General features: G+C 35.1%; 1 protein-coding gene across 1 annotated transcript; it reads left to right on the top strand.

The window, feature by feature from the left end:
* The first annotated feature begins 13,857 nt into the window (after positions 1-13,857).
* Positions 13,858-15,015, top strand: LOC148943181 (protein CFDP2-like). The gene has a single exon (XM_089102467.1). The coding sequence runs from the start codon at positions 13,858-13,860 to the stop codon at positions 15,013-15,015; it is 1,158 nt and encodes a 385-aa protein (XP_088958593.1).
* Positions 15,016-15,251: the final 236 nt, after the last annotated feature.

Genomic DNA, 15,251 nt, shown 5'->3' with positions numbered 1-15,251 from the left:
AAAAATTTTCAAAGTGTTCTGGCAGTTCCGTTCCTTTTGATAAAAAGGATTCCATCGCTAAACAAAAATCATCTTTATGTTGATGATTTGAAATATTTTCATTAGAAAGTATTCCTATCCCTTCCAGTTTCTTCTGGATAGCTGCTATCAAAGTTCCTTCCTTATCTAGATTTCGTGACAAATAGTCTGGTAAAATGTTTGTACGGCTCTTTATATATATTGGGGTATGTAAATATGCTTTTAGACGCAGTATCCACCGTTTTGGTTGGCCTAAAGAATTTTGCATCGTATGTTGCCAAATTAAGGATTTTAGGTCTACGCTTAAAATGAATTTTTTTTCCAGGTGAAAATTGTCGAAAATATTCTGTAAAGACTACAACTGCCAACAGGTCATTTTCAACTTTCGAATATTTTTTTTCTGCATCTGACAGTGAAGTACCGGCGTATTGGACTTATGTGTTTCCTCAGTCATAATTTATGTCTAATAATACGTCTAATCTACCGTATAGAAAAGCATCTCTGTGCAAAAAGAAATCTTGTTAAAAAATCTGGGAGTTTAAGTATTGTTGCCAGTAATAAGGGCCTTTTTTTTTTATTTTGCTCTGGTTTTGCGTCCGTTGAATATTCAAATGTACCTGAATTTTTCAAACGGCTTGTCAAAGGTTGTGCTATTGTGGCACAATTTTTAATGTATCATCTGAAATAGTTTAACAAACCACAAACGGATCTGATGCTTTTTTTATCTTTAGGAGGCTGCAAATTAACTATAACAGTAAATTTTTTCTGGAATTGTTGAAATAGTACTTTGATCTATCAGGTATTCAAGAAAAATTAGTTTTGGTACTTGTATTATCTACTTTTCTGATATACATTTTGAGCATACTTTCTAATACTCTCACTGTATTTTTCTAAGTCCGACCAAGTGGTCTTCTAGGTATCTATTAAATAGAATTAAATCAGTTAAATAATACATATTATCTTTTTATCTCCTAGTTTCGTTATCCTATTACAACAAACTTATTAGTCGGCTAAAACAATTTTTACTAAATGACAAGCCAAAAGGCATACGTTCAAATGTGAACGTTCTTCCATCGTCTAAAATTACTGTAGCTTTATGCTTTGTTTCTGCATCTAAAGCGATTTGCCAATATCCTGCTATTAAGTCAAAACTAGTGTAATATTTTGAACCTCCTAGCAAATCAAAAATAGTATCAATCCTTAATAATTTTATCATCTCCTTAACCATGACGCTATTTAGTACCCTTAAGTCTATGCATAATCTCCATCTGGTTCCTTTCTTTCTGACTATTAGTAGTGAGAAATACCAATCACCCACGTTTTATGTAATTGTTCTCTGATATTCCATGTCTTTCATTTGGCTTTCTATCCATGGTTCTGGATATTAAGGGGTTTTATACGGTGATTTTTTGATTGGAGTACCCTCTGTTTATATCTCGTGCATAATTAAGTCAGTTAATCCTTAATCTACTTTGTGTCTTGCAAAAGTCCATTCGAAATCCCAAAGAATATTTTCGACCCTAGGTTTTACGTTTTCCGGTAACTGTTTTAAATCAAATTGATGGTAAAAAATCCATTTTTGGCATTCCATACTCTTTTTGAGAGAGCGGTTTTAATGATTATACTTGTTCGTGGCAAGATATATTTAATCTTAATTCTGGACTGTTTTGAGATTTTATGTACGATTTTAAAATCTTCCCCTCTGATCCAAACTTTATATGGCTAAGCTGTGTTTTTTTACTACTTAGATTTGATAGTTTTAAGTATGCTATGCCATTGTAAATTTTTACAACTTAATATTCTACTAACATTATTGGGTCTTGCCTCATAATGTGTCCTCTTGCTATGGTATTCAGTGTTTTATTATATCCTGGTTTTGTATTTTTTGTCGCTAGAAATTAAGTTTGCGTTTATCTGTCTATTTTAACTTTTCCGCTTATTTATAGTTCCCAATTTGAATCGTTACTTCCGTGATATTCTGATACAGAACTTCTCATATAATTTGTATTCGCCGGGTTTATGGTTTTTTTGTCAGATGTGTGTTTCCATACGACCTCATTTTTTCGAATTGCATCTACTCCTAGAATACAAGGAAGTGTTAGCTGTTGGCATATTATTACTGTTACTGTTATTTCTTAATGCTCTGTGATAAATTTTTATGGAAATTCTCCCAAAATTCTCATCCTGTGCCCTGTCACTGATGTCAGGGTATTCTGGGATCTCCTTCCACGTTTTTTGACACTAGGAAGAAACTTCTTACAAACTTCCTCTCGAATTAATGATTTAGATGCTCCTGTATCTAGTAAACATGGTAAATTTTGAAAACACTCAATTTTAAAACAACGCAGAATCGGTAGACTATTATTATTTGCATTTGTATCACAACATTCTAAACTATATAGGGGTCTTTGTAAGGAAACAGCTCTGTCGACCCTTAAAAGCTGGTTTCTCCGTTTAAATGCCCACTGTTTGGCCAAAAGTTTCTGGGATTATCCCAGTTTTCTTCACCGTTACTACTTTGACCCTGGGTATTGTTAACCGTTTGCCTCCTAGGCCTAAATTCAGGAATATTATTAGGTGTTTGCCAAGTATTATTTGTTCCCTGCCTTCCTAAATTTCGGCCCCCTGCGTTCTGAACTGGTGTCTTGTCTTGTATGTCTAGTCTTGTTTGTGTAATCTATGCCAGCCATCTGCTGCATAGTGGTTTGGTTTGTTACAATAATGGCAATAAAAATTTCTCTTAAATTGTTTGTTTGTTTCCTGTTTACTTCTAAATTTTTTGATCTGTCATCTTTGGTTCCCCAACTATCTATCTTTGGTGAAGGAGGGTGCCCATTTATTCTAGAGTTATTAGCTGCTAATCCCTCAAGGTCGTGGATTCTGTCAGCTATTTCCCTAGACGGTGACCCTCGGCCTCCGTCACGCCTTTTTGGTTCACGATTTTGCTCTTCGAAGTTTACCCGTTTCTGTCCCCTTTCATATTTTATACTTTCTTGGGCTCCTTTGTTATTTATATACATCTGATCAAACTTTTTCATAGCCTCGTCAATTTTTACCTCTGTTTTTACTAGTATTATAGCATGCTCTAAATTTTCAGGTTTCCATGATAATATTATTCTTAATAAATTTTTTGATAATCCATGGGTAAAAGTATGTAGTTTTACTTTATGTACTGTCTTGTCATCTCCGTCTTTTTTTAATTGTAACCATACGGATCTAAAAATTTCTCCTTCATAGTCCCTGATACTAGTTGAGGTATTGAATGCCACTACCTCTGTTCTTAGTCTCTCGGAGATGCTTGTTTCTATGAATTTTGTTTTAAAAGATTCAATTAGAGTACTGATGTCCCTGGGCGCTTTTTCCTTAATTTCCTCAAAATGCTTAAAGGTGCTTCCCCTTGTTCTGGCTGAATAACATTGCTCTTTCTCTTCATCCTCAAACGCTTTAGTTAGTTCGTCGAAAATTTTTAATTTTTCGATAAACTCATCTACGTCTGAATTTCCCGCGTATTCTGGTATAATTTTTGCAATTTCAAGTACTGTTGATAGGGAGTCATTTTTTCCTCGGGTAAAGCGATTTTATTTCAATCTACTATTTTTTCTAGCCCTCTCGACCCAGTTTTTCCAGCGGCCACCAGTTGTTGTGAAGTGTATTTTATGGTATTTGAGTGGTGTAGTCGTAGATGCCTTTATTCTCCCTTTACAGGGGAAATAAACTCTGGCCCTAAAGTAATTTAACTTTAGTAGCGTGCCTTAGGCTATGACCGAACTAAAGAGGCGTACCGACTGGGTATGTTGGAGGAGCTAAAGGTAGATCGTAGAGAGGTTGTCTAGAATACAATCATTTCATTCAATTTAAATTTAATAATTACAGATATAGATATTCTACTGGGACTGGCTGTCCCAAGTAGACCACAAGTCTCAGAAACTACAAAAATATATAATAATATACAGACTCTTGCAATGATCTGACAAGATCCCAAGGTATTTCTAACGAGAAAACAAACGGGCAGAGGTTCGCCCTGCAAGTAAAACAGTCGCACTCCAGTATCTAATATCTGGGAATATATATGAAAAACTAACTACTTCTTTCCAATACATTGACGCATTTAGCCAGGAAATTGGTAATTGAGCAAGCTCCCTCCATGCCTAAGCATTCTACGATTAGTATCTTTATCTTAATAAAAAGTGGTTTTTTAAAACTTTAAATTTGAGTCTTAATATATTTTTACTCAATTCATATTTAACTAAATTATAAAGCTTTACCAGAGTACTCTACATTTAAACAAAAATTGTCCCAATTCTCAATATTTCACTTTTAAAGCAACTTTATTTCGTTTACAGTCAAAGTACTGACATCTTTGGGTTATTAGTTGCATAGACCCTTCATGCCTTTACTTAGGGTCAAGTTTCTGGTCCAATTTTGGCCATGCTCTTTTTTGTCGAAGGACTTCAATTCGAAATTCTTCCTTGCTTTTCTTTTCCTTTGTCTCTCGGGATGAAAAATACTCTGTTTACCCTTCTTCATATGCATCTTCTGTTTTAACTTGACCCCAAGTGGCTTTAGCATTAAATTAGTGGTTTTGCTTAAATTAGATTTATATTAGAAGTCTTATGAATTTTTTTTGAGTTTAAATTTAATTCCCATTAATAATTTAATTTATATGTGTGATGTGGTTGATATACCGTTTATTTTTCGTTTTAGAAATGCCTTGGGTATATTACACATAACATTTTTGATTTTCTTTTAAATTTTCACTTATGGCAGCTTTGTATGAAAGCTTTTACTTTTGAGTACATTTTTGGAAAATAAAAATTTCCTTTCAGCCTCCCCATAGTTTTAGCTTCTCCCATGTGACAGCTAGTCTTTGCATGTGCCATCTGTCAAACTTCTCCTTCCAGAGATTTTGGGATTACTGGAATAATTTTTAAGTCATTTTTTCTATATTCTTGCGATGGTCTATGATATTTTACCGGAAGATTTTTACTTTCGTCCAGATCAAAATTATCTAAGTCCTTTAAAAAATGTTTAAAGTGCTCTGGCAGTTCCGTTCCTTTTGATAAAAAGGATTCCATCGCTAAATAAAAATCATCTTTATCTAGATGATTCGAAATATTTTCATTAGACAGTATTCCTAGCCCTTCCAGTTCCTTCTGGATGGCTGCTATCAAATTTCCTTCCGTATCTAGATTTTGTGACAAATAGTCATGGTAAAATGTTTGTACGGCCCTTTATATATATTGGGGTATATGAATATGCTTGTAGATGCAGTATCCACCGTGTCGGTTGGGCTGAAGAATTTTGCATCGTATGTTGCCAAAATAATGATTTTGGGTCTACGCTTAAAATGAATTTTTTTCCAGATAAAAATTGTCGAAAATATTCTGTAAAGACTACAACTGCCAAACGGTCCTTCTCAGCTTTCAAATATTTTTTTTCTGCATCCGACAGTGAAGTGCTTGCGTATTGGACTATTGATTTTACTCATTCAGAATTTATGTTCAATAATACGGCTAATCTACCGTACCGAGAAGCATCTCTTTGCAAACAGAAATCTTGTTAAAAAATCTGGTAGTTTAAGTATTGGTGCCAGTAATAATTGCCTTTTTAATTTATTTAGCGCTTGTTTTGCGTCCGTTGGACATTCGAATTTACCTGAATTTTTCAAACGGCTTGTCAAAGGTTGTGCTATTGTGGCACAATTTTTAATATATCATCTGAAATAGCTTAACAAACCACAAACTGATCTGAAGCTTTTTTTATCTTTAGGAGGCTGCAAATTTTCTATGACTGTAAATTTTTTCTGGATTTGGTGAAATAGTACCTTGATTTATCAGGTATCCAAGAAAAAATGATTTTGGTGCTACCATTTTTAACTTTTCTTTTTTTAATATTGAGCATACTTTCTAATACTTTTCCAGTATTTTTCCAAGTCCAACCAAGTGGTATTCTAAGTTTCTATTTAAAAATATTAAATCATTTAGATAATACATAGTGTCTTTTTTCCCCCTAGTTTCGTTATCTTACTACGCAAAACTCATAAGCCGGCTAAAACAACTTGGACTAAATGATAAGCCAAAAGGCATACGTTCAAATGTGAACGTTCTTCCATCGTCTAAAATTACTGTAGCTTTATGCTTTGCTTCTGTATCTAAAGCGATTTGCCACTATCCTGCTATTAAGTCAAAACTAGTGTAATATTTTGAATATGTAAGTCAATAAATCCTTTTTATCAATAAATCCTTTTAAATCCTTTGTCCTTTTTATCTGTGTTATTTCATTTTATATGTCTGCATCTAGCCTAATAATAGATAATTAGTTCGTAAGTCTCCAAGGTAAATGCTCCTAGAGGGAATCGGATCTCCAGATAACCCGAGAAAAAAGAGGTCACCTTTTTTCATCCCTACAAATACCAAAGTTTGTCATCGCTACGGTTTATAATGTTCCTAACCCCTGTTTAGCCTATAAGTATTCGCGTCTCTAAAGCAAGATCTAATTGTGCCACGGAAACAAAGCTCTGAGACGTCAGAATTCCGAGTTCGATAATTCTTAATTCCTCTTAACTCTTTACATAACAAAAGAAAAAGAGACGAAAAGGTGTAGTGTCTGTAACGTTCTGGCTCCTGAGGACACATGCACATTCCTACCTAGACAGATGTTGAAATTAGAATTTTAACAACTTTTGTCACAAGAAAACAGACACATCCAAAAAAAACTAAATGTACTCATTCTGAGTTTCGCTAAAAAAGTTACACTATTACTGTCACTTCGTAAAATTTACCTCTCACCCTCGTTATCTCGGAAACGAGGAGGGATCCGTTCAAGTCTCAACTTGACCAATAACTAGCGTTTCGAAAAAGGAATTTACGTGAAATCACGTCTTGTTATGTGATACCGTCTACACGGGAATCTCAAAAAACGGTTTGGCGGTCGCAAAATTTACGAAGCGACAGTATTCCAGGGTTAAATAGGTTTTCAAAGAGATGTAAATATAAGAAAAATTTCACTTTTTGATAACTTATTTCGAAAATTTCTTTCGCTTTGTGGCAGAAAATACTTTCTCCAACCCATACATTTGTTTTATTATAGAAAGTCTTACTACATCAAACTTTTTTCGTTGTTTTTTTTGTCCATTCAGTTGATATTTAGGGAGTTGACATTCAAGAAATTTAGTGTATGAATTCCACTCTTTTATATTTTCCAAGTATGCGTTCATATTATATTAGTTTGTTTCGTTTCATACCTATGTTAAATTTAATTTGGCATTCCTTGTGTGTCAGCTGCAATAAATATCAGTGCTTACAATCAATCAATCAATCAATTTATTAATACTAAAAACAAAACAATTACAAACGTAAAGATTATACACGCCCAAGAAGCTCAGCTTGTAAAGGGCCAACAAAACGAAATAAGACACTATTATAAAGCACATACAAAAAAAAACAGAAAAAAACATACAAAAAAAAAAAAGGATGAAAAGACATTGATGAAAATAGGAGAATTAACAAGAGACTTCACAAATAACTTAAAAAAATATATAAACGAAGAAAAGAGATTGAGAATTAGGATTAAATATTAAAAAAAAAAAAATTAAAATCAGAAAAATATATTGAATGAAAAAAAGACATACAAATTTGGATAGAATGCAAAAAAAACGAAGAAAAAAAGAAAAAAAGAAGGAAAAAGAAAAAATAAAAAAATAAAGGGGAAAAAAATACTATACTGGAAAAACCCGGTGAGAAACTGCCTTTGCAGAAAGAGATAGAGGGACATCAGGAGGGATTGAGTTCCATAGTAAAATAGATTGATAAACAGGAGACCTCTGACCTGCTGTTGATGACCGTTTAGGTAAAATGAATCTGCAATAAGAGATACGTAAAAAAGAAGAGTACCTACCTGAGCCTGACAGAAAGGAAAACTGCTGCAGAGATGGTGGAAGTGTACCTAGAAAAGCAGAATATGCTAAATAAAGGTAACTTTTACCCACAATACGATCCAACAGAGCTATTCCGGTATCATTATAAAGATCAGAGGAAGGGTAAAAACGAGGTAGAAGAAAAGTAGCCTTCACTGCCCTATTTTGGGCTCTTTGAAGTGAGCAGATTAGAGATTTATTAGTACTACCCCAGACAGAACAGCAATAAGAAAGGTAAGGAAAAATAAAAGCATAATAAAGAGAAAGCATAACATCTGGGGGAAGAAATGAGTTAACGCTGTATAACATTGAAGATTGGTGGAGGACAAGGGAACGGGTATGAGTTATATGGGGTTTAAAAGAAAGAAAACAAAAGAAGACCATATCAAATGCCTTTGAAAAGTCAAGAAATAGACCCAAAACACACAAGCCCTTGTCAAGGTTAACACGCACAAACTCTGTTGCATCTGAAAGTGCATGCAAGGTAGAAAAACTTGGACGAAAGCCATACTGATGGTCAGTTATGAGAGAATTTCCTGCAGTCGTATTAGTACTAAATACAAATGAAGAGAGTCTACAATACACTACTTTTTCAACAACCTTAGAGATTACAGGAAGGAAGGAAAAAGGTCTATAGTTTGAAATTAGAGATGAATCACCTTTTTAAACAAAGGTACAGCATTAGCAACCTTAAATAAATGAGGAAAAACACCAGAAGAGAGAGAGAGGTTAGTTATGTGTGAGATGGGGTTAGAAACAAACTGACCAGTTTTTTTTAAGAACATTACAGCTCAAACCAAAACCATCAACTGAACAGCTACTTGAAAGCTGAGAAATAATGTTAGAAATTTCGGTATCACTGCATGGGGAAAGGAAAAATTACTTTTCTGCTTAGGGAAAACTACTTACTCTGCTGTGGGATGGAATAGGAACTGAAGGAAGTGAGGTAAAATACAAATTGAAGGCGCTTGCTGAAGATTTTGTGTCCACGAAAGATACACCAGCTTTCATGTAGCGACAAGGGAGGGACTGTTTGAGTTTCTTGCGGGAAAGAGCTTCATTAACTACAGTCCAAACCTTTCGCAAATTCCCCTTACACTCATGAATTCGACGCGAAAAATAGAGCTTTTTGGCTGCACGTACTGAAGAAGTAAGCACATTATTATAAAGTTTATACTTCAAAAGATCATCCTGTGTCTTACTTTTACATGCAGCATTGAACAGAGACGCCTTCATATGTGTAGCATTGATCAGACCTCTAGACATCCATGGACATTTGGGTATGGAACTCCTTGGCCTCTTTCTAAGAGGAAAATTACGCTGCATATAATTTAATTGGTTATTTTTTTTTATTGAATCGACAACCTTGACTAGCCAATGTTGCTTATTTTCAAAGTATTTACTTTTGATATTCAGATCATTGATGTTCAAAATATTAGGTCTTTAATGCTGAGTGTTCTTTCATTGTTTTTTTCTTGTTAGCTCTTAAGTTTTAGAATTTCGCTGGTGTTCATTTTAACAATTAATTAAACGTTATGATGATATATATTATTGCCTAATAATAACTAATAAAATTGGTTAGGTTTTTTGTGACGTACTTTTAAAGATCACTTCCGTTTTCCTTGTTATTTGTATGTATTACGTCAAAGCGTTGTTTTTGTTTTTGACTGTCATAAAATATATGTTCAAAAACAGAATACTATGATCATCAACGTTTTAATTTTTAAGTGATTCCGTATGCTGTCTCCTGTGTGTTATTTATCCTTGTTTTTATAAATGTATTACCTGGTTGGCAAATAAGCATATTGTGTATGATACCGTGCAAAAATAACTTATATTTTTTCAACAGGTAAAATCAATGAACCACCACGAATCAAGGAAGATTTATAATATAAAACTTACAAACTTAAAATTATTCTTTACAGATGGATGGGACAACTAACTAGAATGATTAAGACGGAATAAGGTCATATAGATTTAAATTAGACCAGTTTAGGTCAGTTCAGATCAGGCAAGGGTAGGTAAGGCTAGAATAGGTCAGGTTAGGCAAGAGTAGGTTTATCTTAATAAGATTCCTGTCAACTGACATTGCACCCAAAAAAAAGACTCCACTAAAAAATAAAATTAAAACAAATTTAAGATCTACTATTGACCTGTGATTCCGAAGAGTTTGCTTCATCCTGTTTTGTTTAAATACCGAAAATACTTCTTGATGTATTTTCAACAGGTCTTTTGACATTTGATTGCAATGAAGTGTTTGCACGTTAATTCTTTTATTGTTCATAGAATTTGATATTATTTTAGAAAACGTGCACCATAAAAGTATTTGGGTTATATTATTGATTAACTATGTTTAATTTTGAACAGTTAGTTGCTACATTTTTCTTGGCGGTTTTATAACAAAAAATTGCTCAAAACTGTTACAAAATGCTATTTAGTTAAAACTAAATAGCATAGAATCTATTTATTGCTTGTCCTGATTTTATATATTTAAAATTACTCATGAGTCATTAAAAAAATCGCCAAAGAAGGAAATTAAATTTATTAATTTATTTTAAATCTGAAAATAATGTAGTTTTGATTTGTATCACACGTATTTTTGTACGTTCTTTTAGTAAACTAAGCTAATATGCCTAAAAAGCTCTACCTACGTATTGATCATAAAAGGTACTTGACTATAACTTTATTTAATTCTGTATTTTCTTCGTACAATTCAATACCTTAATCACATGCATGACATAATTGCCATTGAGATTCCATAACTGAAATCATGAATATGAATTATTTAAAAGCAATGGCTTCGGAATTTACAAGAAAAGTGTTTTGTGCAACAATCAATATGCAAACACAATTGTGTGCCAAACTACTGAAGATCGAAATCCTGAACTCCTTCAGTCACCCTGGGAAAAAAGATTGTTGCCATCTGCTGAAATGAGTGGTGAATGTTTACAAAGCTCACACCTTAGGTTTCGAACCGGAAGAATAAACTAAGGGATGAAATGCAAGTTACAGCGTGATGCTTATGAAAATCAATTCATGGACAGACATTATATATATATATATATATTATCTTATTTCGGTAATGTGCTGCAAACACTTCTTGTTATAAATTACGTAAGTATTTGTAAATAAAGGCTGTGAATCACTTAGTGGAGCGATAATTTCTTTTTTCGATGTAATTCATCATTAGTTTTTGGAACTATTAGTGAATTTATACACATATAAATTGATAGTTACTGTGACGATTGTTCAAGTGCTTCTTCATTTTATCCGGGTTATAGCTATTGTTGTAGTCTTTGCCTTAAAACCTTATTGTTTTGGTCAATAAAATTTGTTACCACATAGTAAATAAATATTTCTTTCCTTTAATCCTCTCGACAGTTTAGTTCTTAGATCTCTGAAAGCAACAGAAAATTTTATATATGCATACATTTATATGTGCATTCGCTAGAAGCAACTTGTATTAATTGAATTTTGATCATTTTTGTCTTTTTTAAATACATATGCCTTAAAGATGTTTTTGTCGAAATTCGAGATTTTGTTTTATTAAAACAAAATAAAAACAAACAAAAAATCTTCAAATACAGACAACAGAAAGTTAAACTTAAATCGAAGGTTAAATTTATATAAAAGTAAATTTTGCCATCCAACAATAGCCGAAAATAAAGTAAAACAAAGAATAAGGGAAAAATGAACAAAAAATAAAAACATGAAAATTTAGAGTAGGAGAGAGAAAAGGGACAAAGGAGGTTACCCCGGCGCGGCAATTCCACCACCCCATCAGAAAACACCTTTCCAGAAAAAAAACTGCGGATAAAATTTTCCCATGGACTTTTCTTTGCAAGGGTATTTTCTCCGCGGAGTTATTTTTCCGGGGAGAGAACGCTGGCTCCTGACTAAAATAGGTCAATAGAGCTTTCCGTTTTTTATTATAATAAGCATGTGAAGATATCCTGGAGTATATGGGGGTGCGGGTGTTAATGTTCCAGGGGGTTCCGAAAAAATGCCTAGTACCATTCCTCTGTATTAAAGATATTAAATCAAACCCCTCTGGAAACGACCCCTTCCCAAAAGAAAATGCCCCTGCACCCCCCCTCGGAAGATATCACCGCAGAAAACTCCCCCCCATGAAACAGTTTTCGTGGGGGTTGTTTCTTATGCATTTACGGACGTTAAATTGAACCCCGAATTAACTCAAAACGACCAAAAATTACAATAGAGGAATATATTAAACCCAAGACGAGCAGAAATTTAATAAGCAATTATGGCAAAAAAATTCATCAGGTACTAGTGAAAATGAGTAAATAAAACTTAAAACAAGTAAAGACTAGATGAAAAAAGACTATGCAAAAAAAGCTTAAAACGAACAACAATCACTACAAGCAAAAGGTTGGCTACTGCTCCCTTTCCTAATTGTGATAATTCAAAGGCCTACTGTATTATTGGGGATTTACTGCAAATGAATTATATTACAAATATTTTCTTTTGTACTTATGACGAAATTGAAAATAAAATTAAAAATTACTGTGAACTAAAATCTTGAACTTATTATCTTTTAGAAATTAATAGAATCAAATTATAACTGATAATGACTTTTAATGGTTAAGTCGAGAAAATTGTTTATTTCAAAAACACATTTATTAGGGCACCGGTGATAACTTTGATTAGAAAAACTTTCAAAAAAAACTTGGATCAAGAAGGAGCATGAATAACTGTGATGGCCTAAGGTGCCTTGGTGCTGTGGTGACTTGTTGGTGTTTTCAAACAGTTCGTGGTAAGGAACTGTAAGGGGCGACCCGGCTCAACAGTAACTGAAACTCTAAAAAACGGAATTTTGATACCAGTAGATACATAAAAAGAATTGGATTTTTATGTTGATATCGAAAATATAAATATCATCAAGTTTAGTCTTACCCATCAAAAGTTACAAGCCTGAAAAAATTTGCCTTATTTTTGAAAATAGGAGGAAACACCCCCTAGGAGTGATTGAATCTTAATGAAAACCAAACCATAAGATTCAGCGTAACAAAAAACCCTACTGTAGTTGTTTCAAGCTCCTATCTGCAATAATGTGAAATTTTGCATTTCTTTTTGCCAGAAGATAGATTACGGATGCGTGTTTATTCATTTTTTCTTGTGTTTTTTGTTTTCCCAGGGGTGATCATATAGATCCAGTAGTCCTAGAATATTGTGAGAGGGCTCATGTGAACGGAAATTAAAAAGTTAAAATTTCTAGTGCTCTTTTTAAGTGACCCAAAAAATTCGAGGACAACTTGGGCCACTCCCACGCTCATTTTGTCCCCAAGTCACCTGATCAAAATTTTGAGACAGCCATTTTGTTCAGCATAGTCGAAAATTACATAAATATGTATTTGAGGATAACTTAATCCCCCATAGTTTTCTGGAGGAAGGACTGCAAGTTATGAACTTTGCCCATTGCTTACATATAGTATTCTGAGGCCTACTGAGACATATTCTTAGTCGGGGACCTCCCCCAGGCCAGACAGCGCGTCCCCAGGTGGCGGATAGGGGAACATCATACAGATATGTAGGATACCTTCATAGAAGGCGTAGACCTAGGGGGGACCTAGTTCCTTGGGGTCCATAATTGAAACTGGGACACCCTCGCCCGGGGGTCTGAAATACAGGCGGAGGAGGAGGAAGGCCCCTCTGATTTACACCAGGCAGGGACCACCGGCGTGTGGACATGTCCCGGCGAATACACACCTTCCCCCAGCAATGGGAAAAATTGCTCGGCGTCGCAGACCACCGAAAGGGAGGATCCCTTCCTAGAGGGACAACTGTGAAGGGCAGACGATCCCGCTGCATTGACAATGGCCTCTGCTAAGGGTAGAGAGGAGTGGCTTAGCGCTACCCCGACAAATTAGCCATGAAACTCCTTCTCTTAAGTATAAATGATGAAAATGGCGAATAAGAAAGTAAGAACTCGTGCTACCGCGTCCGGGGTAACTGACGGTATAAGACCAAGAACTGCAAATTGGGAGAATGATATTGTTGATAATGATGATAATGAAAATGATTTTGTTACCACGTCCAGGGCAGCCGACGATCATTTATCCGATTTGACAACTCTCCAGTCGGAGAAGACTTTGTTTATCCTAACCCCAAAAACATGTCTCTCACTAGGAACGCTAAACGCACGCAAATTAGCCAAACCAGGAAAAAGGGAACTAGTCCTAAACGAGATAAACCGTTACCACTGGGAAATCATTGGACTATCTGAGACTCACCTTCCCTCCACAGGAATAAAAGGAATAAACGACAACACGCTCATCACGTCTGGAAGAAGTAATGGGGCTCACCACCAAGGTGTCGGTTTCCTACTCTCCAAGCGATCCAAACAGTTTCTTCTTGCCGTCCATCTCGTCTCTGAACGTAATATCACCATTCCTCTGAAAGGATCCATTGCCAACATGACCATAATCCAAGTTTACGCCCCACACTCGTCCTGCAGTGACCAAGAAGCCGAAGAATTCTACCGCCAACTCCAACATACCGTTGACACTGCTCCCAAGAAAGATGCTCTGTTCGTGATTGGGGACTTCAGCACCATTGTCGGACACTCAAATGACGGTCTTGAAGACGTCATGGGCAAGTTCGGGCATGGGCGGCAGAACCAAAGGGGTGAAAGGCTCATCGACTTTTGTCGGGATAGCAAACTTTTCATAACGAAACCCATGTTCCGTCATAGAGAACGAAGGAAAGTTACTTGGAGATACCATGTCGGCCAAACTGCAAACATGATTGATTACATACTTGTCTGCAAGCGATGTAAATCATCAGTACTTAACACAGTCTCTATAGCCGGTGGCGACTTCAACTCGAACCACGTTCTAGTCATATCTGAGCTCCGTTTGCGCATTCGGAAGCCCCAACAACCTAAGAAAAGCTTACCAAGATATTGCGTTGACCTGCTGAAAAACATAGAAACAAGGAACAGGTATAGAAAAGCACTCTCAAACAAGTTGTCGAGAATCCAACCCATGGAAGCTCCAACAGCAGAAGAAATTGACCAATTGGTCAACAAAAGCGCATCCATCCTCAGAGAAACTGCTAGTTAAATCCTGGGTTTTCAGAAACATTCGGATAAACCGTGGATCACCCCCGAAATTATTGATCTATGTGTGCATAAGCGCGCCCATTCTAACAAGGTAGATCGACAAAGCATGGACGAGTACAAGAGGCGGAAGCGCCTAGTAGAAAAGAAAATACGACAAGCATTACGACACTACGTCAATGAGAAATGTCGTGAGTGTGAAGAAGCCTTTCAAAAAGGTAATAGCCACTTCATGTTCAA

This window comes from Artemia sp. Qi Xiang Cuo, chromosome 16 (genome assembly GCF_049724085.1).
Source record: "Artemia sp. Qi Xiang Cuo chromosome 16, ASM4972408v1, whole genome shotgun sequence".
Lineage (NCBI taxonomy): Eukaryota > Metazoa > Arthropoda > Branchiopoda > Anostraca > Artemiidae > Artemia > Artemia sp. Qi Xiang Cuo.
Note: the sequence above shows the minus strand (reverse complement) of the source record. Positions and strands in the feature narration are given on the sequence as shown.

Bases quoted from the DNA above. Each gene is read 5' to 3' on its own strand.
- LOC148943181 (XM_089102467.1), top strand. From the start codon at position 13,858: ATGGCGAATAAGAAAGTAAGAACTCGTGCTACCGCGTCCGGGGTAACT.